The sequence below is a fragment of the Erpetoichthys calabaricus genome, chromosome 9 (assembly GCF_900747795.2).
Source record: "Erpetoichthys calabaricus chromosome 9, fErpCal1.3, whole genome shotgun sequence".
Classification (NCBI taxonomy): domain Eukaryota; kingdom Metazoa; phylum Chordata; class Cladistia; order Polypteriformes; family Polypteridae; genus Erpetoichthys; species Erpetoichthys calabaricus.
This window is the reverse complement of record NC_041402.2, coordinates 43,413,604-43,440,271: the sequence shown is the minus strand read 5'-3', so window position 1 is coordinate 43,440,271 and position 26,668 is coordinate 43,413,604. Positions and strand designations below refer to the sequence as shown.

Genomic DNA, 26,668 nt, shown 5'->3' with positions numbered 1-26,668 from the left:
CCGTCTCACAATTAAAAGAATGCAAACATATCTTTCTCTTCAAACGAGTGTGCGTCAGGAGCACAGAATGTCAGAAAGATAGAGAAAAGCAAACAAATCAATAGGGCTGTTTGGCTTTTAAGTATGCGAAGCACGCGTGGCACAAAGCTGTTGAAGGCGGCAGCTCACACCCCCTCCGTCAGGAGCAGAGAAAGAGAGAGAGACAGAGAAAAACAAACAATCAAAAATCAATACGTGCCCTTTGAGCTTTTAAGTATGCGAAGCACCGTGCAGCATGTCGCTTCATGAAGCAGCTGCACAGAAGGGAGCAACATGAAGATAATCTTTCAGCATTTTTAGACTAGCTTCCTTATCGTCTAGGTGTGCGAACAGCCCCCCTGCGTCAGGATCAGAGAATGTCAGCACAAGAGAGAGAGAGAGAGAAAAGTACGTTGGGTAGCTTCTCAGCCATCTGCCAATAGCGTCCCTTGTATGAAATCAACTGGGCAAACCAACTGAGGAAGCATGTACCAGAAATTAAAAGACCCATTGTCCGCAGAAATCCGCGAACCAGCAAAAAATCCGCGATATATATTTAAATATGCTTACATATAAAATCCGCGATAGAGTGAAGCCGTGAAAGGCGAAGCGCGATATAGCGAGGGATTACTGTATATATATATATATATATATATATATATACACACACACACACACACACACACACACATACATACAGTTAGGTCCATAAATATTTGGACCGGGACAACCTTTTTCTAATTTTGGTTCTGTACATTACCACAATGAATTTTAAATGAAACAACTCAGATGCAGTTGAAGTGCAGACTTTCAGCTTTAATTCAGTGGGGTGAACAAAACGATTGCATAAAAATGTGAGGCAACTAAAGCATTTTTTTAACACAATCCCTTCATTTCAGGGGCTCAAAAGTAATTGGACAAATTAAATAACTGGAAATAAAATGTTCATTTCTAATACTTGGTTGAAAACCCTTTGCTGGCAATGACAGCCTGAAGTCTTGAACTCATGGACATCACCAGATGCTGGGTTTCCTCCTTTTTAATGCTCTGCCAGGCCTTTATTGCAGCGGCTTTCAGTTGCTGTTTGTGGGCCTTTCTGTCCAAAGTTTAGTGTTCAACAAGTGAAATGCATGCTCAATTGGGTTAAGATCAGGTGACTGACTTGGCCATTCAAGAATTTTCCACTTCTTTGCTTTAATAAACTCGTGGATTGCTTTAGCTGTATGTTTTGGGTCATTGTCAATCTGTATCATGAAACACCGCCCAATCAATTTGACTGCATTTAGCTGGATTTGAGCAGACAGTATGTCTCTGAACATCTCAGAATTCATTCGGCTGCTTCTGTCCTGTGTCACATCATCAATAAACACTAGTGTCCCAGTGCCACTGGCAGCCATGCATGCCCATGCCATCACACTGCCTCCACCGTGTTTTACAGGTGATGTGGTATGCTTTGGATAACGAGCTGTTCCACGCCTTCTCCATACTTTTTTCTTGCCATCATTCTGGTAGAGGTTGATCTTGGTTTCATCTGTCCAAAGAATGTTTTTCCAGAACTGTGCTGGCTTTTTTAGATGTTCTTTAGCAAAGTCCAATCTAGCCTTTCTATTCTTGAGGCTTATGAGTGTCTTGCACCTTGCAGTGCACCCTCTGTATTTACTTTCATGCAGTCTTCTCTTTATGGTAGACTTGGATATCGATATGCCTACCCCCCTGGAGAGTGTTGTTCACTTGGTTGGCTGTTGTGAAGGGGTTTCTCTTCACCATGGAAATGATTCTGCGATCATCCACCACTGTTGTCTTCCGTGGACGTCCAGGTCTTTTTGCACTGCTAAGTACACCACTGCTTGCTTTCTTTCTCAGGATGTAACAAACTGTAGATTTTGCCACTCTTAATATTGTAGCAATTTCTTGGATGGGTTTTTTCTGTTTTCGCAGCTTAAGGATGGCTTCTTTCACCTGCATGGAGAGCTCCTTTGACCGCATGTTGTCTGTTCACAGCAAAATCTTCCACATGCAAGCACCACACCTCAAATCAACTCAAGGCCTTTTATCTGCTTAATTGATAATGACATAACGACGGACTTGCCCACACCTCCCCATGAAATAGCCTTTGAGTCAATTGTCCAATTACTTTTGAGCCCCTGAAATGAAGGGATTGTGTTAAAAAAAATGCTTTAGTTGCCTCACATTTTTATGCAATTGTTTTGTTCACCCCACTGAATTAAAGCTGAAAGTCTGCACTTCCACTGCATCGGAGTTGTTTCATTTAAAATTCATTGTGGTAATGTACAGAACCAAAATTAGAAAAAAAAAAAAAAGTTGTCTCTGTCCAAATATTTATGGACCCAACTATATATACACAATATACATAAATAATTTTATATATAATATATATATATCTTTATATATAATCTTCATTTGGATCTTGATCTTTGTTTGTCCGCGAATTCATGTTCCCCTGACACTGCCTTGTGTGGTGTTCCTGCTGTGTTCAGTAGAGGGCAGTAGTGATGGAGGAGGAGAGGAAGTGAGGGGGAGGATTGTTGGATGAGGTTGGAGTGTGGTGATTAAAGAGGATTGAACTAAAGGAGACTACGTGCCGTTTGTACTGGCTGAATACACTCGATACCACTCTTTGTGTTTAGATCTGGCGTCGACACCTGCTTCGTTGTCGAGACTGTGGTTTTTCGTGTTTCTATTGACCATCGTTGGCAGCACTTTGTCCAAATCGAATGTTCACCCACTTCTTGGAGTCGGCAGTCAGAGTATTTAAGTCGGACACACTTCTGTGATTTTCCATCAGTCGGCGTTTGGAGTTCAAGAAAGAAGCATTGGTTCTTCCTTACTCTTTGGATTGCCACAAAGCAACCTGCGAGATTGGAGAAAGGTTGAGAAGAGATCGTGAGAGGAAACGACAGCATCATGAAAACGAGACGGACTATGAATGGACAGAAGCAGAAATGCTCCTCCACCACCACATAATTACTGTTCGGACAGTGATTCCGAGTAGTCCTTTCCTATCGAACAAAATTCCAAGGGTTTTGTTTTGTAATTTTGTTTCCCTTATAAAAAAAATCATAATGCTGTGCGACGAAGGGCCCAGTTCACGACTGGCTGCCGCGTTTAAACAGGGAGCCCTTCACAGACAACTTTAACACGCACAACATAGTTGTGCGCACATGGCTAGTATATATACAGTATATATATATAAATATAAATTTGACTGTGTTTTAAAGCATCACGTGAAAGCCACCGTACCTTTTCTTACAAAATTTTGCAGTTATTTCCTGTGTAGCCTAACTTTAAACAAAGAAAATAGAAAAATTATTAGCCTGTGTATAAATACACTCAAAAAATAAAAACTCAGATGTTGGTGAGGAAAGATTCACGGATCTTGACTTTGCTAACGATGCTGTGATCTACACAGAGCGAGGAGTCTGAGTGTCTAGGCTTACGAGTGTCCTGGATGAAAATCAAGATCCAGGCCTTTGCTGATTGCTGTGCCCAAGAGGTCATTAGTGTGTCCGTTTGCGGAGAGAGTGTCAACCTTGTCGAGAGGTTTACTTATCTTGGCAGTGACATTCATGTCTCTGGTGACTCTTCCTATGAAGTCAGTAGACGGATTGGGAGGGCATGGGGGGTCATGAGGTCGCTGGAAAGGGGTGTGTGGCACTCCCGATATCTATGCAAAAGGATGAAGGTGCAAGCCACGTAATACCTGGCTGCGACAGATAGAGGGTCATTTCCAGAGGGTGGGACTGGACCGCGTGTCTGCCTGGAGTTGTTTCATCGTGTAGTGGGTGCGGCAACGCACTGTACCAGTGCATGCTTCCCAACTTGACTTCACTTGATCTCCAGAACATGTTAAATGGATGCGATTTTACTTCAAAAGAATTAAAAATGATTGCATTAAATGTCAATTTTCTGTACTTATGCGGACCACAATAATCATTGAGAATTTTTAAATATTTAAGCATGTTGAAAAAAGATTTTTAAAATTTGTTGCTCAAGAACTGCAATGAGAAGTCAAGCAAAATTACACCTTTTATTGGCTAACTTACAAGATTACAATACAGTATGCAAGGTTTCGAGGCAACTCAGGCCCCGTCACCTCTAACAGCTAATCATATCAAAAACCCCTTCCCTATTTTCCGAATACTGTACTCCTTTTATGCCGAAGAAAAAAAGGAAGTTTTTAATTATCATCTAGGGCAAATAAGAGAACAAAGAACCCATTTGTGATGAGATTTGGGTTTGGGGTGGGGTAACAAAAGTCTTTCAAGACAAGAGGAGTGAGAAGAGGCAGACACTTTGTGTGGATCTACAAGGAGTGGTGCTTAGGAAAGAGAAAAGTGCATGTGCTGTTTGACCCTCATTGGTCTCTCAGCGATTGAGTATATGGAGATTCATCTATATGTTCTGTAACATTTCATTATTACTGGACTATTGAAATAATAATTACTGTTCTATCCAGTGTTCATCGCTATGACTATGTCTCTAAATCTTTAACTTAATTTCACAGTAAAATGTGACAGTTATGACCTCCTTATCGTGGCAACATCTGTTTTCTACTTAATTTTACAAATGTAAATTTTATCAGTCTTCTGGGCAATGCTGAGTAGAACAGCCAGTAAATAAGAAGTCATTACTACCTGCACAAAAGAAAAAAAAAAAAAAAACAAAAACAAAAAACTGTTTACTACAAAGCTAATTCCTTGAGAAACATCCAGCGATGCTGAACAATAGCCATTAAAATGTTAAGGAGAGATAAAAGTAGTCTGTGCTTTGTTTAATTTTTCAGCTACACATTTGCACAAGCTGAAGTACATAAAAAGGGTATATTCAAAAAACAATCAATAAGAGTTAACAAATTTAATACACAAAGAAAATACAAAAAAGGCGTTATTTTACCTCAGATTTAATACATTTTGTACCTCTGCACTTAAGGCAATATTCTTTAATCTAAACTGAGAAAGGGAAATATTATCATCTATATTGGGATCAATCCTTAATTCTAACTGCAAACCATGCAGTTCAACACATAAAGCATTAACATATTTTATGAATACCAGAAATCCTTTTCCCAGGAAACATTATGATAAAGATTGCTTTGAAGAGAAATCCTGCTCAATTTGAGCCCAACATTAAATAATTAAATTCTCTCTCTTATGCTTGCCTCTCTACCTCATTGGTATGCTGTGTCTGCAAGTCATTTCTTAAGGTTCTCTTTCCTTTTATTTCCCATTAATATCCATTTATTTTACTGTAATACTTAAAATACTTCAGACTATGAATTATGTTACCACTTTCTTAGCATAGGAAGCTCTGGGTGTATATTCATTATGAAAGAGTCCTCATTTAAATGAAGACATCTGTTATGAAATATAAGCAAATATATTCTTTTTTTTCTAAAAAAAATATTAAATAAATGTGGCCATTTGCAGAACATGCTTCCACCAATAAAAGACCACTTATTTGGCTAAATGTCTTTCTAACTGTTCACATAGTTAGGCAAAGTAACAGAACAGGTCAACAAAATTTCCAGTTACCACACAAGTATACAAAATGTATAATTCTGCTAAAGAACAGAATTATCCCTTGTGCAAAACAAGAAAACGAGAAATTTCAAAAATAAAAAGACAGCATTTCTTGAACTAAAATTTTTATAGTCCAAGGAAGTGTTTTGATAATGATGAAGGGGCCTTTAAAAGTCAACCAAAAATGAACAAGAACAACACAAGACCTTGTATTAACTTGACTCCAGGTAAACACTGCTCAAGACTTTTGGTTTAACACTACTATATTAGCTCTCCTAACACTTTAATTTTTAAGCTTAAAGCATAACATAGCATAATATACCTCTTCAACATCAATGAACTGAATATTGTTATCCGGAAGAGGATGCCAAATGCCTTCAATAAATTTTAAGAGACTGAAATGGATAGAAATTGATTACTTCAGGTTGTTTATACTTGGTTTCAGAAGCGAACAAATCCTGGGGTACCTTTACTTAGAGGTTCTTAATGTCTCAGGAAAAAATGACCCATTTTTAAAAGATTTGCAGCTGAAAGTGTTTTACCTCTTCCATCAGTGTGTAGTGTACCTTTGCTAAGGATAAGAAACAGGTAAACACAGCAGTGTGTAGGGATGCACCGATACCACTTTTTTGGAAAACGAGTACGAGTACTTGCATTTCAGTACTCGCCGATACCGAGTACTTAATAAAAACATGATTTAAATTTACAGGTAACAGCTTTAGTCATATAATTTAACAAAAAAAACAAGGGACTAGTTTGGAATTAAGAACATTTATTTAAAATGAAAAGCATGTTGTATGCAACATATTACAGAATAAATAATTATAAAAAAAATTTAAACAGTGACAGTGCAACTCAAGTATTTTTTTCAGTTTGTTGTAAACTCTGCCGCTTTGGACAACATGGTCCTCAAACACATGCGCTATAGCCTGGCTGGTGTGCGAGCCGCGGAATTGTTTCGCATGTAATATGGCTCGTTGCGGCGTGAAACTCTCGTCTATCCACTGGGAGGTTAGGCTAATTAGCGACACGGGGCCAACACTGCTTGTCCAAATATCCGTGGTGAAACTAAACGCAGAGGAGGCTTGCAGTAGGCTATGGATATGTTTTTTCACTGAGTCTTGTAGTTTAGGCAGCTCCGTGTCAGTCATGTAGCGGTGGCTTGGGACATCATATCTGGGCTCCAGAACATGGAGGAGACGCAGGAATCCCACATTTTCTACCTCCGAGAGTGGCTGGTCACTCAATGCAATGTACTCGATAATTGCCTGTGTTATTTTCACAGCACGTGGATGGTCTCTGGACATTTTCTCTCGTCTTGCAAGAGTTTGCTGCAGTGTGGGTTGTGTTGGTTTAGAAGCGTGGGTAAACTCTTTGTACTCGTTGTCGTGTTGGGATTTTAGGTGCTTGATTAAATTACTTGTGTTAAATGCGCTACCTTTTGAGCCTCCTCTGGACAATTTTGCTGAGCACAATTTGCTGTCCGCCTTTGTTTTCTCGTCTTCATTCACTTTGAAATAGTTCCACACGGCTGACATGTCTCGCCTCGCCTTCTCCCCGCTCTGAGCTGCAGCTGGGGCCTGGGGGCGGGCACTCGGCGCCTGTGATTAACCCCTTACACGCCGCTCAAACATAGACATTTCTCAGACCGTGGTATCGGTCCCCGGTATCGGGGGACTTTTAACGAGTACGAGTACAGTAATCCCTCCTCCATCGCGGGGGTTGCGTTCCAGAGCCACCCGCGAAATAAGAAAATCCGCGAAGTAGAAACCATATGTTTATATGGTTATTTTTATATTGTCATGCTTGGGTCACAGATTTGCGCAGAAACACAGGAGGTTGTAGAGAGACAGGAACGTTATTCAAACACTGCAAACAAACATTTGTCTCTTTTTCAAAAGTTTAAACTGTGCTCCATGACAAGACAGAGATGACAGTTCCATCTCACAATTAAAAGAATGCAAACATATCTTCCTCTTCAAAGGAGTGCTTGTCAGGAGCACAGAATGTCACATAGATAGAGAAAAGCAAACAAATCAATAGGGCTGTTTGCTTTTAAGTATGCGAAGCACCGCGGCACAAAGCTGTTGAAGGCGGCAGCTCACACCCCCCTCCGTCAGGAGCAGACAAAGAGAGAGAGAGACAGAGTTTGTTTTTCAATCAAAAATCAATACGTGCCCTTCGAGCTTTTAAGTATGCGAAGCACCTTGCAGCTTGTCGTTTCAGGAAGCAGCTGCACAAAAGATAGCAACGTGAAGATAATCTTTCAGCATTTTTAGACGAGCGTCCGTATCGTCTAGGTGTGCGAACAACCCCCCTGCTCACACCCCCTACGTCAGGATCACAGATAGTCAGCGCAAGAGAGAGAGAAAAGTAAGTTGGGTAGCTTCTCAGCCATCTGCCAATAGCATCCCTTGTATGAAATCAACTGGGCAAACCAACTGAGGAAGCATGTATCAGAAATTAAAAGACCCATTGTCCGCAGAAATCAGCGAACCAGCAAAAAATCCGCAATATATATTTAAATATGCTTACATATAAAATCCGCGATGGAGTGAAGCCGCGAAAGGCGAAGCGCGATATAGCAAGGGATCACTGTACTTTAGAAAATGTGGTATCGAGGCCGATACCAGATACCCGTTTCGGTATCGGTGCATCCCTAGCAGTGTGCACCATTTTTAAAAATCACACACCATTTCTACCACAAATTCACTTTATTCCTGGGGAATGAAACACAGACTCATCCTCCATTCATTTATTTTCTGTCTAGTAAAGGACTGCAAGTCATTAAGGTAAAGCTGCAGTGTTTTAATAACAAAGGTATATGCTGAAAAAAATCTTGATTATTTCATGTGATTGTTATACATTTTTGTGAACAGAATTCAGAAATGAAAGCTATTTTTCTCCATAACAATCATTATTTTAATGATTATTAGAATTTTTTTCCAATGTTAAAATCTATATTTTAAAGCAAAACCATCATTAACTACAATAAGCATTATTGGTTCTTAGGAGGGGACCTGAAAGTTTTGTGCATCTTACTAGGTTAGCTAGTCAGGGCATACAAAATTCCAATGTTTTCGCTGTGAGTTGGACAACAGAGTCAAGAACTGACACCCATATTACTAAATGAGAATGGTAAACTGGATATGGACACAGGGACCTGCCCGTGGACGCAAAAGACATAGTGCGTAGGCGCCACACAAAGCCCCCCCCAGAGCAAAACGGGAGAGACTACGAACCGTCAGAGTAGGAAACAAAGTAAAACCTCATAAAGAGGTTAAAGAACAGGGACAAACACATGGTGAGCAGGTTACAGAACAAAGCCCCCCTGCCCAGAGTAAAACGAGAAAGACTACGAACCGTCTGACATGCCGCAAGCAGGATAAAGCGAGGTCAGAAATAAAACACAGAGTAGGAAACAAAGTAAAACTTTATAAAGGGATTAAAGGACGGGGACGAACACATTGAGAGCGGGTTACAGATGATGAAAACTGGAATGCAACAGCTTCAAAAAAACCTAGGCACGAAACACATGCACACCGAGATACAGAATATAAAGACAGAAACAACGACAGTTAAACGTCCACAACACACAGCGGAGGTACACAGCATGGTAAAAACCGACATTATACAGAAAGCGCAGGCGTCGCCGCCATATTGTGAGTGGCACTAATGCGTGGTGAAAGGGCAGGAAGAGACATAGTAAAACAAGAGGAGTCAACGCCCCCTACAGAGTCCACAAAGGTTCATACATCAAACCCAAGATGGTACGGACACGCGTCTGAAACCACGGAAGCAAAACTGTCTCGGCTCCAAAACCAAACAGCTCAACAAATAACACAGCTTCGACACCGAGCCCGCGTGGACAGATCTAATGAACGTGGATGCCTACAACGCGCGTCTCAAACTGCGTAGGCAAAGCAGGCACGGATTCAACACGACACAGCTCCAGTGACCGAGATACAAACACGCGCCTGCCTGGATATAATTAATGAACGCAGGCCCCTACAATGTGCCTCTGAAATGCCGCAGACCAGGCAGGCATTGCTCCAAAAACAAACAGCTCGACTAAACGAGATACGAAGTGAAACGGGAAACACTACACAGTCCGCAATGCTCCACAATGCACCGCATAATAGTTCGGAAAGAGCTTCGTAGTAACAGTGGGGAGACCCAGAGTGATACGGGCGAACGCTACGTATTAAACATACGTCATCCTCACACATCTAACCTATACAGCATAGGTGAATCACATTACAGTGATGTATTATTAACAGTACGATAAACATCACAGTTTCGCAAACAAATTAAAATTTTTACTCGAAAAAGGGAAATTATATTCACCATGGACCAGGTGTCACTGAAACAAAAGCAGAATAAAGCGAGATCAGAAATGAAAGACAGAGTAGAAAGCAAAGTAAAACGTCATAAACAGGTTAAACGACGGGGCCAAACACATGGACAGCAGGTTACAGATAATGAAGACCGGAATTCTAAATCTTCAAAAACAACAGCTCGACTGACCGAGATACAAACTGAAACAGGAAACACTACGGGGTCCGCAGTAGTCCACAATGCACCGCATAACAGTACAGACGGAGCTCCGTATTAACAGTGGGGGGCGCCAGACTGACACGGGCGAACGTGCGTCATCCTCACACGTGGCTGCCCAGCGGGCACGGGTTCAAAACGCCGGGGGTAGACGAGCGAAGCGAGCAGGGGGCAGAGCCCCCTTGTTAGGTTCAGAAGGATGGGGAGCTTGAATAAAATCTGCAGCTTGGTGCCAAAAACATCACACCTAGCTTGGCGGATCCAGATAAAGTGCTGCTACAACCATTTAATATTAAGCTTGGCTTAATGAAGCAGTCTGTCAAAACCCTAATAAAATACGAGGCCTGCATGATATGTAAACCGATACAGGGCATTTTTGCCAGACCGGATATTTGAAAACTGATTTCTGATGCAGAATTCGTTAGTGTGATGAACAACCTGGAACAAGAAACTTGGGTATCATTTAAAGTACTAATTTAAGTTTTTAGGTAACAATAAACATACACATTATTAAAAAAATGTATTAAGTTTAAGGAACTGAGTTGCAACAGCAGGCACCTTAAAGTTAACTTTTTAGAACTTTTCCCTTAACTACTCGTGCTGGTGTATTTTGTACACCAATCTCAGTTATTTTTGTCCAATGTCCTTTTACTTGAGCCTTCCGGCGGCATCCGCCACCTGTCCTCAGCTTGATTCACTACAAGTACAGTGTCACAATGACTTCCCTCCAGTGTGCCCCCAGTTGGTTTTATGAGTGGATGCACAGTCACAAGTTGCATATGATGCATTTGGTACACCACGTGGGTACTTATGTATGTATGACAACGACGAGATGTTCTTCTTGCAAGGACTATGCAAAGAACATTCAACAACTGAAGTGAAATGTGATACATGTGCAAATCCTGCAATGGGTGAAAGTGTGACCAGTGACAAATGATCACTGGAAAAGTAGACCAGGTTTAATTTTCAGATAGTCCTAGACTGTGTCATACTATTCAGTAACATGGTATTAAATTACACTAAAAACATGTACAAATTAAATTATTGCAATATTTTATATCACAACCTCACAGCATGCATATAAATGCCATTTTAACACTGGTGCATAAAGTACATTGCGCAAGTACTTATGAGAGCAGAAACGATGCGTATAGTTAACTCTTGAAGTGGTGAGCACAGTGAAAAATTTCACCAAAATATCAAGGACTTGTAAATATGGGAAGAGTGCATGTTGGGATGTCAGTACAACGGTGAACTACTGCTGGATGATTCATAAGACACATCAGAAAATGTGTACAAATTACAGGCCAACAAACAAATGGTTTGGATCAAAAAAAAAAAAAGGTGACAAAAACTACATAAATTATATGTAAGTTAATGAAAATGTGCAGTTTTTTTCTTTACATTAATGTATAAAAATCTTAAATATTTTCAGGAGAAGTTTATTAAGAACAATAACGCATACAGGAGTAAACTGTGTAACTTGTTAAATTTTAATTAAATCTCCTTTCAATTTTGTAATTAATTATGACATGATGCTAACATTCTAATTATTTTATAGGGTTTATGAATCCACCAAAAAAAACTATTCACAATTAAAACATTTTTAGGAGTTTAATTTTGCAGATCTGGGATTTGTAACAATGTTGGAATAAAAGTGTAATATTCCTCTAAGCAACATAACTTTTAAATTGTCTTAAATTGCCTTAAGGTGACATTAAGGAGCTTGTGAAACACATATATTAAGATATTTATTGGAAAAAAAGGAATTCATTTTTATAATGTTCATTAGCAGTATACAAGAACAACAAGCACATCTCTGGAATATTTAAGAAGCAAGAACCATATCATCGGCAATAAAACATCCACGGAGAAGGGAAACAAAATGATCGATGTTCAGAAAACAGAACAGTAGCCGTTACAGGTTAAGTATTTTTCTGTACTTCAACGTTTTTTTTAAGCAATGAGAGACCCTAAACAATCAAAACGTAAAGCTATGCCTCTGCAGTGACTATGGGAAAGGAACTGTAATACGAAATGTGAGCGGTCATGTCATCCGAGGCAGTTTCATATTTAACATGAACTAATGCAATTAACAAATTTTACAAACGCAATATAGGCAGGCACAGCTGACACAAAAGATTTGAGGCTAGGCAAAAGCATAGCCGACTGGACCACAAGGTGCTGACAACTCCTATCTTGAGGGTACCAGCTAATAAAAATTGCTCAAGGTCTCTACTGCTTGTCACTGAGTGGAGTGATGGAGAACCGAATAAAGCAACACTACTGCTGCAAAATATGGATTTTTCCTTTTGATGATGAGGATCACGAATACCTCGGAATGTAAATGTTTTGGTATTTTTACTGTGCAATAAAATATTTTATTTTAAAAAAATCATTATTACCATTGTTAACAGGTGGGGGCTCCATACACATAGAAATGCATTTAGATTTTTTCCAATTGAAAACACACATCAAAAACACGGAAATACGCTATTATTTTTTTCGATTACAAAACTTCACATACGTTAGAAGAGATGTTAATTTCATGTACAATGCATGTGTATTTAAAATGCAACGCTTAAAGAAACAAAAATAAACATAAAAGCTTTCATATTAATACCTGAAGGAACGTAGTCTTCGTCTTCATCGGAAGAATAATTTTCAGAATCGTAGTCAGATACATTCATGGCTATACAGCGTTTAAATTGAAATGATGCACAAGGCCCGTCTTTAAAAATCGCACACGACCGCTCGTCTTCCGCTGGCCATACACACGTGACCACGAGAGACATCCTGCGTGCCTGCACGCGTATACAGTCAAACGAGGATATTAAAAAAAGTACATGCAACATCAAATTCTAAGATGTTTATAATAAAGTCGACCATTACTTGACTATATCTTTTAAATGTTTGATTATACTGAGGTATAAGGTTGTGTCTATTTATTTTTCTGGAGGGGACTCTGTACCTTTAACGAATGTTTCGTCACATGACGTAAATGGCGTGCGTCGATGAAGTTTGTTGTGAGACTCCCTGAGATTTTGATTGGATACAACGAGCTCACTGTCTAGCAGTATTACACTGAACTGTTTAGCTGATTGGTGTAGACTCACGTCAATCTTCTCCCGGACGTCGAGGTTACTACAGGTCAGGTAGTGGCTCCAGGTGACGTTGACAGTTTTTATTTGCTGTAATTTGTTTTTGTTGTGATTTTAATAAATTGGGCCTTTGTCACTAAAGCAAGTGAAAATTACGACTCCTGGTGTGAATTTCTACCATTTGATCGCCTTTGAAATATAGTTCATGGACCAGCAATGCAGAACGGGACATATTCTAAAACGCTACAAGATTTCTCAGGTGAGCGACCGAATCTTGTTTTGTCTGTACACCTTTTTTAGTTTGGAAAATCATCGGTGCTGTCCCATCTTTGTTGATTAAAAGCTAGATACCAATATTTAATAGCCTTATGCCACTGTTCTCCTAATTTATCCGTTTGCAGTCTGTGAGCCCGCATATTTTCTGAGAAGTTTACTTGTGTTCTTAGTCAGGACTATGAGCGAAAAAGTGAAAGACGCGCCTCGAGATTGACCAGGAAAAAGCAGGTCATATTTTTCATTATCACCAAGTTTAAGGTCCCGGAGGGCAACTTTAATAGTATTTATTATTGAGTTTTAGTATAAGACATTTCTGCCTACCTAACTAGACATCCATTTGTGTGATGTAAAGACACTACAGATATTTACGTGATGTCGCCACGTTATCTATAGTGCTTTAGGTCTTTAAGGTAAAGCCGTGTCTGGCAAGTGAGATAATAAAGTTTAAAATATAAACGCCTGGAACCAATCCGTATCATGTGCAGGCGACACTTATACACATTTATTTATGCATTGTATGTATTATTTTTACTGTTACTCATGTTTTGCCTGTTACAGTGTACATGTCTCAAGCTTTATGGTAAGATGTAGCACTCATGAAAACTGTCACTTTCTAACGTATTTGAAAATAAGTACTTTTATATGATTAGCTACTTTATTAGGGGGTGCAAGGACAAGATTGATGAAAGCAAAAACTGCTTTATGTTTGAAAAAAAAAATACTCCATTTAATTAATAAAAATTGCATTCTGTTTAAAGCATGGTTACTACAAAGTGATTTATGATGGATGATTACAGTAATATTAATTTAACATAGCATCGTTAGTCATAGAGAGGATAGTGCCGCAGTGGTTCATGTTGCTGTCTCCCAGATCCAGCTTCTTGGCCTTGAATTTCATATATGGTTCCTGCGCCATGTAACAAAAATATTCATAAATAGAATGAGAAACAGAACTTTTGTTTTTGTCCCCAGGGGATATTTATTATTATTATTATTTTTTTACACAAGCACATTAAATAAATATTCACCCGAATGATTAAAGATAAAGAAAATCTCTGACTCGGCTGTTATAGTCACATTGAGGCATTATGTTGCCATTTTGCCCTTGGTATAAAGGAGCCTCAGCAGCGTTTCTTTGAACACTTGTGTTGAATAATTTGTTGGATGTAAATACTCCATGTTCGTGTTTAAGAGAGAGGATGTGCAGCATTGTTCATAATGCTACTGAGTTTTGTTTTCTCTCTGTCTATTGTCTATACTTCCATGAGGTTAAGAGTGTCTCCTATAACTGAGCCTGTCCTTTTAATTAGCTTGTTGATTAATTAGGCCTTTCGTGATGTTACTGGCCCAGCACACCACAGTGTAGAAAATTGTGGTGGCCATCAGAGTTGCAGAATATGTGAAGTATGTCACTACCCACATTAAAGGAATTTAGTCTTCAAACAAAAAAAAAGTCTTCTCTGCCCTTTCTTATATAGTTCCTCTGTGTTATGAGACCAGTCCAACCTGACATTGATGTGTACCTTCAGGTATTTATGGTAATGTTCCACATCCACTCTCTGAATAATGACTGGGCATAGGTCCTCTTTGGTGTGGCAACCAATTCATTTGTTTTGCTAATGTTAAGCTGCATACCTTTTTTTTTGCATTACCTTATCAATAGACCCCAAAAGGTCAGAATTATCAGAAACATTCTAAAAAGTGACATGACCTGGTGTTATATTTATAGTCTGAGGGGTACAGAGTGAAGAGGAAAGGAGACAGGACTGTTCTTTGTGGTGTTCTAGTGTTGCTCACATCCAATCAAAGGCACGTGTCTTTGAGCCAAGATATCATAGTTCATCCACCTGCAAATCCATGAGCTTACCCTTTGACAGTTGTGCCTGGATAGTATTGAAGGCAATGAAGAAATTAAAAAGCATATTAGGTTAATTAGCAATTTCAAATCTTAGTGTTTATGTATGGTATGTGTGAGTTTCCTGGTGTATGGGGCTAGTTCCTACCTTGCTCTAGTTTCTGCCAGGACAAGTTTGGGCCCTCACCACCCTGAACTGGATTGAACACATTTAAGTATAATAGGTTACTCATAACTATATGCACTGCATCTGGAGATTTTACACAGAAAATCAGATTATGATGTAATATTGTATTAGAACTCATTAATACAAGCTTAACATAGTTGTACTACAGCAAGAAGCAATGCTGCAGGATCAGCAGACACAAGGGCATTGTTGAGAAGACCTGACGTTAGCATTTCAGAGCAGCTGTCAAAGTAAAAACCATTTGAGATAGGAGCTAATGCAGTAAAACAAAGTTACTATACAAGGATTTGATTAAGTAAAAGCAGTTCCAGAATGGTTGAAGGGAAAGGTTTTTCTTAGTCTTGAATTTAAAAAATAACAGGTGATTGGCATTTGGGTATCAACCTTGAGAATGTGTTTGTTTAAAAAAAATCCAGAAAATTGGATCTTTATTCAAAAAAATTGAACCCTTGTTTTCTTTCAGGTTTATACAAATTTCTGAGAACCTTTTTTTTGCACAACACAATAACTGTGTTGCTCCGGGATAAGGGAACTACATTTTGAATTAAGCAGGTTGTTTTTGATTTAACATTGTAACTAGTCATGCTAACTGGGATAAGCTTTATTTCAATGTAATATGGCAAAATCAGTTTTGAAACCACCTTTCTGTGTGTTTAGCCCAAGTGAATGGAATGAAATTCTGTAAGTGAGTAATGCAATTGAAAAATAGTTTAACATACAAAACCATACAATCCAAGTTAGACATTCCATATGCAGCCAGGTTAAACAATAATTTCAGGTGGTATTACAAATTGAAGACCTTCCAGATTGTGCAATGTTCATTTTAAAATCTATTGTTAATATATGAAGCATGTCAAGATTGCATTCTAGCATTATATCTTTTAGAGCCTACACAGTATTCTTATTAATTAAGTGAGCTTATATGATTCTGTAAAATGAAAAGTGACACTAAGCACCTAGGTGTTTGGAATGTAAAAAGACAAGTTACAGCCAGGGTTGACGACCTAATTAACTTACAGCAAAAGCTATTTGATTATTAGATTGTTTGAAACTTAAACTAGCAGCCATGGAGTACCCAGGATTTGGATTGAAATCTGTTGCACTATAACTGCTTTGAAAATCCAAATGACCACAGAGCTAATGCTAGTTATTTAGATCCAATTGTAAATGAACCCCAAATTCTTTCAACCACATGATTAACAGAAAGGTAAACATTTTAAATGTATAAGACCATAATTTTCACAAAAGAGACCATTCAGTCTGTCAATCTAGTTTGATTAGCAAATAACTAAGTTGTCTCACTATCTCATCCAGATACTGTTTAAGAAGTGGATGGTTGTATATTTCTAGTAACTTACAAAGCCGTATCTGGTTTGTAGGTGTCTTTCTGGAAAGCCATCCATATGAGATGGTTGGATGGCTTAACTTCTAGCTGGAGAGTGTGAACTGTAAATCTGTTCTTGTTGAGTATCAGCATAAACTTTTACCCAAAGTAGATTGCATTACAGTATAGCTGCTAATTTTATTGTTTTACCAAATTAACTAATCAAAAAATGTGTATTCCATATTGCATTAATATTACACTGGGATAAAACCCTAGGATTAGTTTCTGGAGCATGATTCACAAACACTTTTCACAAATTATTGGAAATACTATTCACAAATATTTTTTCCTTTTATTCAAATTATCTAGTGTTTAATTGTGGAATGGCCCTACTCCTAGGGTTACCCTTTTCTCAATTTCACTCTTTATTACCTTGACCAGAGCCATGTCCCAAATCCCCACTGTACCCTTCATAATGGCCTGTTATGAGTGTTATAGCAGGGTAGATCTACACCTCTATTCTTGCATATAGGTAACTTAAGATTCCTAATGTGCCCTAAACAGAAACAAGCTAATGAGTGCGACAAATCACGCGGATAGAACATGCCATACAATATACTTAGACTTTTTGACTTAATAAGTACTAGATTGATGGAATGACAGAGACTCCAGGGAGGTATTTTCTGTACGTCGCTTAAATCATCCGAGATCAGATGCCTCATCTTGAATGAGTTAATGCCAGTGAAACACATCCGGGATAAGTCGGTTTTTCAAACGCAGCCGCGTAGTAGATTAGTTTAGTTGGATCTAATCATCCGAGATGAATGTGTGCACCCGCTCTGAGTGAAAAGCCCATATATATTGAGTCTAGAAAACATGATCAACAAGTCTTTGATAGGCTGTAACAAAAAAATGAAAGAACGGGTGCATTTTTTTTCACACAAGGGGAGCAAGACCTTTTATTCGAAGGACATGAAGAATTTCAAGATTTAATATGCACAAAGGCTAACACTGCAAAAGCAGCCCAAACCAGAAAAGACGGCTGGCAAAAAGTGGCCGACAAATTAAACGCGTGTGCACTGTACTTACTGAAAGCAGCGTTTCATTTCCTATGTGTCAGATTAATTATTATTTAATATGTCATAATTCCAGATCAAACGTGCGCACAAAGAGAACACGGGAACAGGTTAAAGTGAAGTACAAGAATATACTTCAAACTGGTAAATATTGGTATATAACTATTTAAAGAATTGTTGACATAAAGAATCATATATAATGTAAATAACATTAATTTTAAAGCTAATAAGAAGGCAGACAAGCAAAAAACAGGTGGAGGTCCACGCGGTCCAGACCTAACCCCTACAGAAGAGTTGGCTCTCCAGCAAAATGCCCATCGCCCTGTTTCTGAGGGCATTCCAGGGGGAAGCTCCTACTCAGAACCAGTGGAGGATGCAGTGGTCACTTCATTTCAGGTAAAGGATGGTCATTGCATATATTTGTCCTCAATGTGTGCCATAGGTATGTTCCATATAGCCCTCTTTTTTTTTTTTTTTGGGTCAGTTGCAGGTAATGTCATATCCCTAGAACCTGTGTCTGACCAACGAGACATTGACGAAGGTCAAATATTTGATGAAGACACTGTGTCTGATTATTTATCAGGAGGAGAGGTACATTTTCCAAATAATGTTTGATCAAACTCCACTGTGATCAGTCCCATGTGCCCCAATCACATTTGGAAATCCTGGGTAATGAGAATTTTAGGCTGATTGTGAGATTCTTTATGGAACTGTGGGTGTTTTTGCCTGCATATTACCTACCTGCAATGGCATGAAATGCCTCTTTTATTGTCTGCACACGCAGGTGTCCAGGAAAACTATGAAAACCCGAAGGAAATATTTCAGAGCCAAACAGACTTTACGAATTGCCTGTCAAACTGCACTTTTAGATAGATTTTCCGCATCGCTGACTGTATAAAAAAAGTGCCGCTTGCAAAAAACCTCAAAGCAATGCATACTGTCTGTGTGGTTGTGAGAGCCCGAGTTCACCGAGTTTGACTTCGAATATAAGGTCCTAATAAATTTTTGAGATACAATATTCCCTCTCAGCTAAAGCGGTAGCTTTCGAAAAGAATTTCCTCCGGGAGCAATAAAGGATCTTGCCGATCGCGTAAACCCCTCTCTATTTGAAATTCTCTTCTTATAATTTGCATACCGATATCAATTGGTCGCTCATTCATGAACGGTGAAGTCATGACTGAATGAATTCCACGCACGGACACTGATTAAGTGTGTGAGCTAATCCTTGTTTACATAGAACAAACCTGTTCCGAGCAGGTTTGAGGATTTGGATGTGTTGCTATGACAACACTTCTTGCAAGAGTTTCGAAAAACTGACAGATCCAGGATCAGGCCAAATCGTCAACAATTACATCCGGCTAAACGAGTAATCCATGTACGAAAAATACCCCCCAGGTCTCTGATCCAGCATGGTCTCTATATAGATGGAATGACAGAGACTATTGGTCTTTTGTATTGCTTGAGCTTATGCTGGTCTTGTGCTTCCTTAATGTGCCTCTTTGACCAATGGGATATTGTAGTGTAGGGACTCTCCAGTCCAGGCCTCATGCCTTTTGACCAATTTTTTCAGGCATGACTTATGCCCATAAACTTTACCAACCCACTGTAGGCCAAACCTGCCTTTGTCCCTGCAAGCTTACTGTAGTTTGTACTGGGTCTGATCTGGAATTCTCAGAGTAGAAGACACAAATATCTGAGCAGAACAGGTCCCTCTCAAAATTTATTAATAGTCAACAAAATGTTTATTTAACTGTCCTGATATGTGGTAAGTACAGCAAGTTTCTGTAGATATTTTTATTGTTAGTTGTAAACTGTCTGGTAATTTTAATCTAACATACTTTTAAAAGAAAGTATGCATACCAGTTAAAGGCTGTTTCTATCTTTTAAGCAACCAGTTAAAATTTGTCATTTAAAGACAATATACATTTAATTATCAATAATGCTAGATATTACAAATACACCCCATCAATGTGAAACAACAGCAAAAGAACGTAAACTTTTTGCACTACTTAAATCTCTTAATTTCTCTTTATTCATGGAGTATATTTTAATCCCTTTACAGCTAGCATACATTATAGTAATGAATTTACAAGTTAAGCAACAATAATTTGTGCTTCATTGAGTATAGAAATGATTATTAAGTCACATTAAATAAACCAGTCCATCATAAGACATACTCAAGTTCGATAAACTTGATCAGCAATGTGAACAAGAGTAGCATGTATATAATACAGTCATATGAAAAAGTTTGGGAACCCCTCTCAGCCTGCATAATAATTTACTCTACTTTCAACAAAAAAGATAACAGTGGCATGTCTTTAATTTCCTAGAAACATCGCAGTACACAAAGATTTTTAGTGTAGCAGTATTTAGTTGTATGAAATTAAATCAAATGTGAAAATCTGGCTGTGCAAAAAATTGGGTAGCCTTGTAATTTTGCTGATTTGAATGCATGTAACTGCTCAATACTTCCCAAGTAATCATACTTGCAACACCAAATTGGCCAAAGGCACAATTGCTGTTAAACCCAGCAGGTCTGGCAGGCCAAGAAAAATACAGGAGCGGCATATGCACAAGATTGTGAGGATGGTTACAGACAACCCACAGATCACCTCCAAAAACCTGCAAAAACATCTTGCTGCAGATGGTGTATCTGTACATCGTTCTACAATTCAGTGCAATTTGTACAAAGAACAGGGTGATGAGAAAGAAATGTATGGCAGGGTGATGAGAAAGAAGCCCTTTCTACACTCGCGCCACAAACAGTCGCTTGTTGTATACAAATGCTCATTTAGACAAGCCAGATTCATTCTGAAACAAAGTGCTTTGGATTGATGAGACAAATATTGCGTTATTTGGTCATAACAAAAAGCACTTTGCATGGCGGAAGAAGAATACAGCATTCCAAGAAAAACACCTGCTACCTACTGTCAAATTTGGTGGAGCTTCCATCATGCTGTGGGGCTGTGTGGCTAGTTCAGGGACTGGGGCCCTTGTTAAAGTCGAGGGTCAGATGAATTCAACCCAATATCAACAAATTCTTCAGGATAATGTTCAAACATCAGTCACAAAGTTAAGTTACGCAGGGGCTGGATATTCCAACAAGACAATGACCCAAAACACAGTTCGAATTCTACAAAGGCATTCATGCAGAGGGAGAAGTACAATGTTCTGGAATGGCCGTCACAGTCCCCTGACTTGAATATCGTTGAAAATCTATGGGATGATTTGAAGCAGGCTGTCCATGCTCAGCAGCCATCAAATTTAACTGAACTGGAGAGATTTTGTATGGAAGAATGGTCAAAAATACCTCCATCTAGAATCCAGACACTCCTCAAAGGCTATAGGAGGCGTCTAGAGGCTCAACTAAGTATTGATGTAATAGCTCTCTTGGGGTGCCCAAATTTATGCACCTGTCTAATTTTGTTATGATGCATATTTTCTGTTAATCCAATAAACTTAATGTCACTGCTGAAATACTACTTTTTCATTAAGGCATGTCATATATTAAAAGGAAGTTGCTACATTGAAAGCTCAGCCAATGATAAACAAAAATCCAAAGAATTAAGAGGGGTTCCCAAACTTTTCCATATGACTGTATGTCTGTTTATTTGGCGCCATGCTGCTTATTCTTGGTAATGAGAAAAACATCAGATTTCAGTTAAAATAATGGAGTTAAGTTTAAAAATAACATTATTAAAAATATGAATAGGTTTTATTTGCAATCAAAGTGTAATTGTTTCAAAATTTTATGTTTGCATTCTGTCACACAAACAGTTGTAAACTGAAGCAGTGGCATAGTTTATATGAAAACTGGAAGGAAAAAAAAAGCACAGTTTTGCAACATGTTTTGCCACAATCTGCACACTGTTCCACTCTATTCGAAGTAGTGTGGTGCTGGTGAGGTGTCACCCATTGCATGGCTGCGCTCGGGTCCTAATTTGGTATAATGAGGTGGTTCGTCATGTGGTGGGTACAGCAACGCACTGTATCAGTGCATGCTCCCAACCTTTACCACAATGCATGCTGTTTTAAGTATTTTCTAGTAAGATAATGTGTGGGGAAATCTCATAACAGGATGTTAAATCTATAAAAAGGCTGTTACACCTTTGTAGTTAGTATAAAACCCTTCACATAACAGTGGAAAATGCCTTAAAAAATTGGTCTAAAAATTCAGAGGTGGCACTTGGTATCCATTGCAATGTTTATCATGAAAGTGCAATATATTTAACTATCTAGATTGGGGATGAAAGTAGGCATGTATAGATAACAAATACATCACTTGAGATATGAAAGGGGAATCTTGGAAATATGGCTGTGTTGCTGGCACTAGCAATGTTGTCCTTGTTTTCATCACTTTCATTGTTAAATCTACAACATGTATTCTGTCAAGAACGCTGTTGCATTTGCCAGAAAACTCTTACTTGGTTGCATATGGACCTTTCTACATCACAGTCATCCTAATAAACATACCACAAACAAAAAAAAATGGTAGATTGAATAGAAAACATTTTGCAACATTAAGCAATAAGCAGCAGCAGAAGAACAGTAGCTTTAAATATGTTGTTGCGAATCATTTATTTCACTTTTTTTAAACTGTGATCAATTTATATTTCAGTTTTTGACTAATTTCTATTTCAATTGCTGAATTATACTGCGATTACATCATGTCTCTGAGTGTCTGACTAAGCCGGGAGCTTCTGATGTTTTCTGTTCAATGGATGCTTGTGCTTTAAATATTTCTGCTTTCCCTCTGATTATACTGGTCTGATATACATTGTAAATCATTTTACCGTTTTTTAATGTTTCTATTGGCTAGTTAAAATTACAAGTGAATTTACAATTATCTATACCATAGTCTTGAGTTTAACTAGTTCAAATCTCAGTGAGAAATATCTGTAATTACATTTTGATCTGTTACAACTCAAATAGCAGCTATCAACAGTTTTTGGCTATTTGTGATTAGAGTTACAAATTTAGCCAGTTATATTTTGAATAGTTAAAATTAAATTTTTATATATGCATTTTTTTCACAACTAGCTGAAATATAATTACAAATGCAGAATATAAAATTGAAAGATGTATATAAGGTTGTGAGAAAGGTCTGTAAATTTTCACCAGTTAAAATGGAATTACTGATATTTGCAATTTGAATTCTAACTTTATAATGTAATTACATATGTCACTAATTAGAATTTTGATTACTCAAAATGTAGCGGTAGATAACTAAAATTGGCATTTTGTATGCTTTCCATATACACTACTGTTTATGCTTCTTCTGCTGCTGCCAATTTAAAGATGATTCAAGAGATTTTTTACAGATGTTATTAAAACATTGCTGTGTTAATTCAAACAACAGCAACAAAATGTGTGATACCAACTACAATAAAACATTTTTGATCATGTGGTTATTTCTCTGGTCTATTTTTGCAAAAGGACTAATGCAAATTTACAAGATTTTTGGGTCTTCAATTCATAATTCATAAGCTGTATTATGGGAATATGCCTTTCCTGTTTATATTGTATGCTGATTTTTTTTTGTCATTAAATATTAGTAATGTTTTAGCAAAAAATGCATGCATTTTGCAAGGTTTGAGCATATGGATTTCTAACAGACATGTGGATTATGTAACATGAGTTACATGAAAAATTTTTTCTGTTTTCCATGGAAATTTTTCACATTATTTTCTGTGATCAATATTACTTCACTGTTTTTTTTAAGAAGCCTTATGTTCTTTCTGCACAAAAATAATGAGATTAAAAATTTTTCATAGACACCACTACAGACTAGTTTGGAGTGTTCCTTTAAATGAACTGAAAGGTTTAATGGAGGAACCAGCATGTAACACTACAGAAATGTCTGTCTTACTATACAGTATCTTCATCTGTTTATTTCAGAAATGTGGTATGGAGTATTCCAGTGGGCTTTGGTATCCTCTCTTGTTGTCCATATACCAGCCAGCCTTTTGTCTCTGTATACGCTCCGGCGTCACAAATATGCTCGGTTCATTCCGGTAGCAGTTCTACTGATGAGCATTTTGGGACCAGTCTGTGGAGGAATGCTTACCAGTAAGTGATATGTATTTTTACATAAAATGCTGTTGTTAAACTTGCCTCATTTTCCTAAATCCAAAATTCATGACATCAATCTGAGGATAAAGCAATGTCATTTATAGTGTGTGTGGGTGTATATACCAATAACGGCACACTGCACAATAACGTGCAGTGAATATAATTGACTTGAGCATTCAAAGTTTTCATATTCTTTCACTGTACATTTAGCATTTGTTTGCTCAGAGGTTGATGCCCTTGATGCTTCCTGAGCAGCTCTTCTTTTCTCCTCCCTAGCGGCCCGCTTCTTCTCTTCTTTCGTCAGCATCTTTTCACGTTAAAACTGATGAACTCAGTGTTTGTGTTGCAATTACTTAGTACGTTTTCTTTCATTTTTCATTTAAGTCTTCAATCTGCCCCAAGAATGATTTAAGATATGAAGAGGTAGGGGAAGTGATGGCAAGGTGGTGGGGATGAGAACAGCACCTGTACACAAGCGCTGCATGGCGCCCTGCTGGCCGGTGCCGATAATTGATTCTACAATAAAATAAAATAAAACGAGGAATAACCTTGGAGGTCAATTATCACCCCGAAAGCAGATAGTAGACATCACATTTAAAATCCTGGACAGACACACGGACAGCCACGGTAGCATATTATATATAAAGACCAGTAACGGCGCACTGCACGATAACATGCAGTGAATATACTTGACTTGAGCATTCATTGTTTCCATGCTCTTTCACTGGACATGTACCATTCGTCTGCTCAGAGGTTGATGCGCTTCTTTTCCCCACCGTAGTGGCCCGCTTCTTGTCTTCTTTCATCGGCATCTTTTCGCGTTAAAACTGATTAAGTCAGTGTTTGTGTTGCAATTACTTAGTACGTTTTCTTTAATTTTTTACTGGCACTTAAGTCTTCAATCTGCCTCAAGAATGATTTAAGATATAATGAGGTAGGTAGTGGAAGTGACGGCGAAGGTGGTAAGGATGACAACGGCGCCCAAGCACTGCACCTGAGAGTTGATTCTACAATAAAATAAAAATAAAAAGAGGATCAACTTTGGGTGGTCAATCGTCACCCTGAAAGCGGATAGTAGACGTCACGTAGTTTATGTGTCGCAAATTTTAGGTCAATAGGTCAAACGGTTTGTGAGCTACAGGTGATTTAAAATCCTGGACAGACAAATGAACAGTCACGGCAGCATATTATATATGAAGATAGTATATAATTTCTTTTTTTGTCTGTTATTTCCTAAAGTTTTTATTATAATATGCTTATTGTATTTTTATGTTAAGTCATTAATAAAAATGGGGAGTAAGAAATAACATACAAATAAAAATAAATGTACACTGTATTAATCCCTAAAGGGACATTGTCTTTTCACATGACCTTTGACGGTCATAGTGCAAAAGAGAACATGCAAATTTAAACTATCCATAGGAATGTGAAAAGTAAGAACACTTTCTTTCATTTCTATATTTTTGCATATCAGAACATAAATAACAACCATCTAGTCATTACTAAGTCCTTGAATTGAATAAATTGAACTTTCCATGAAAGAATAAGGCAGTTTTTTACATGGCTGTATTTCTAGGCTCTTACTGGCTCTTATATGAGTTCTGTGCTCTTTTTAGTATGAGTAAAATGTAAAGTCTTATTTATTTGTTGTAACCTTAATATTCTAAACCACATTGAAATGTTAAATTTGTGTAACAAGCACAATAAGTTAAACCTACAAAGAGTGAATTCTGTTAGAGCTCATTATCTTAAAGTCTGCCCTGTGCTTCAAATTCATCTTGCCGGTCACAAAGTCGCATTCATCTTACAGGAAAGATTCCGCATATATGAAAATATTGTCTAGGTGTGTGGTGGTAGGCTGTGTGTTTAATACGAAGAATTAACAAAATAAGTCACTGTTGTTGTCAATTTTTTCATTTAAATAAACCGGCAGAATGCATTTTGAATGTGAATCATGAGCCCAACAACAATGGCCTGGAGGGCTTCACAGAGATTGTATTTTAAACATGTCCATAATTTTCTTCCAACAATTGGCCTATGTAGAATTTTAGTCCTAGGCATCTTTAGCTACCTGCGATTCATGTTAACCAGAAGAACTGGTGTAAAACATAAACATGTATGCAGTATATAATATGGAAAACTGCTTTTGGTACACTTGATATTTACACTAATGACCTTTGACACTTTAGGCTTCCAGGTTTAACTTTGTTTTTTTTATTTTGTTTTTTTATATAGGTGCTGCTATTGCTGGAGTGTATAAAGCTGCTGGAAAGGGAATGGTTTATTTGGAGGCACTTATTCTAGGAATTGGACAAACATTTTGTGTTGTGGTGATTTCCTTCCTACGAGTCCTGGCAACACTGTAGCAGACTGTCTGTTCATCACTGGAAGAAATACTACGTAACAGTTTCAAAGGATAAATAAAACCAGGCTAGTATGGAGGCCAATCCATCTAATATGAGGCCTTGCAATTACACTAGGGGGCGCCTTATTTAGTTTGGCGGTTCCTTTCTCTGCCAACAGGATCTGTGAGGATTTTTTTTATTTTTATTTTGAGAAACATTCAGGTAAATTTTGCATTAATACAACCACTGTACTCTGTTCAACGTTTTACCTCACTTTTTTTTAATGAAAATAAAGGACTTTGCAAGTCTGAACACTGATA

At 38.0% G+C, this 26,668-nt stretch overlaps 2 protein-coding genes across 2 annotated transcripts in view; one reads left to right on the top strand and one right to left on the bottom strand.

Annotated features, from left to right (window-relative positions):
- Positions 1–13,092, bottom strand: part of cfdp1 (craniofacial development protein 1) — a 134,290-nt gene extending 121,198 nt beyond the window's left edge. The window contains exon 1 of the mRNA XM_028809395.2: positions 12,736–13,092. Within this exon, the coding sequence (XP_028665228.1) occupies positions 12,736–12,967 (232 nt within the window). The 5' untranslated portion in view covers positions 12,968–13,092. The remainder of the gene's footprint in view (positions 1–12,735) is intronic.
- A 141-nt stretch (positions 13,093–13,233) lies between these two features.
- tmem170a (transmembrane protein 170A) lies at positions 13,234–26,399 on the top strand. The gene is made up of 3 exons (XM_028809396.2): positions 13,234–13,472; positions 23,830–24,000; positions 26,239–26,399. Exons 1-3 carry the CDS (start codon positions 13,430–13,432, stop codon positions 26,367–26,369), a joined length of 345 nt encoding a protein of 114 aa, XP_028665229.1. The 5' UTR covers positions 13,234–13,429; the 3' UTR covers positions 26,370–26,399.
- Positions 26,400–26,668: the final 269 nt, after the last annotated feature.

What these genes read in the sequence shown, in the direction of transcription:
- tmem170a (XM_028809396.2), top strand. Translation starts at nt 13,430, where the DNA reads ATGCAGAACGGGACATATTCTAAAACGCTACAAGATTTCTCAG. An exon ending in AACGCTACAAGATTTCTCAG is followed by an intron (nt 13,473 to 23,829) that starts GTGAGCGACCGA and finishes TGTTTATTTCAG; the next exon opens with AAATGTGGTATGGAGTATTC. An exon ending in CTGTGGAGGAATGCTTACCA is followed by an intron (nt 24,001 to 26,238) that starts GTAAGTGATATG and finishes TTTTTTATATAG; the next exon opens with GTGCTGCTATTGCTGGAGTG.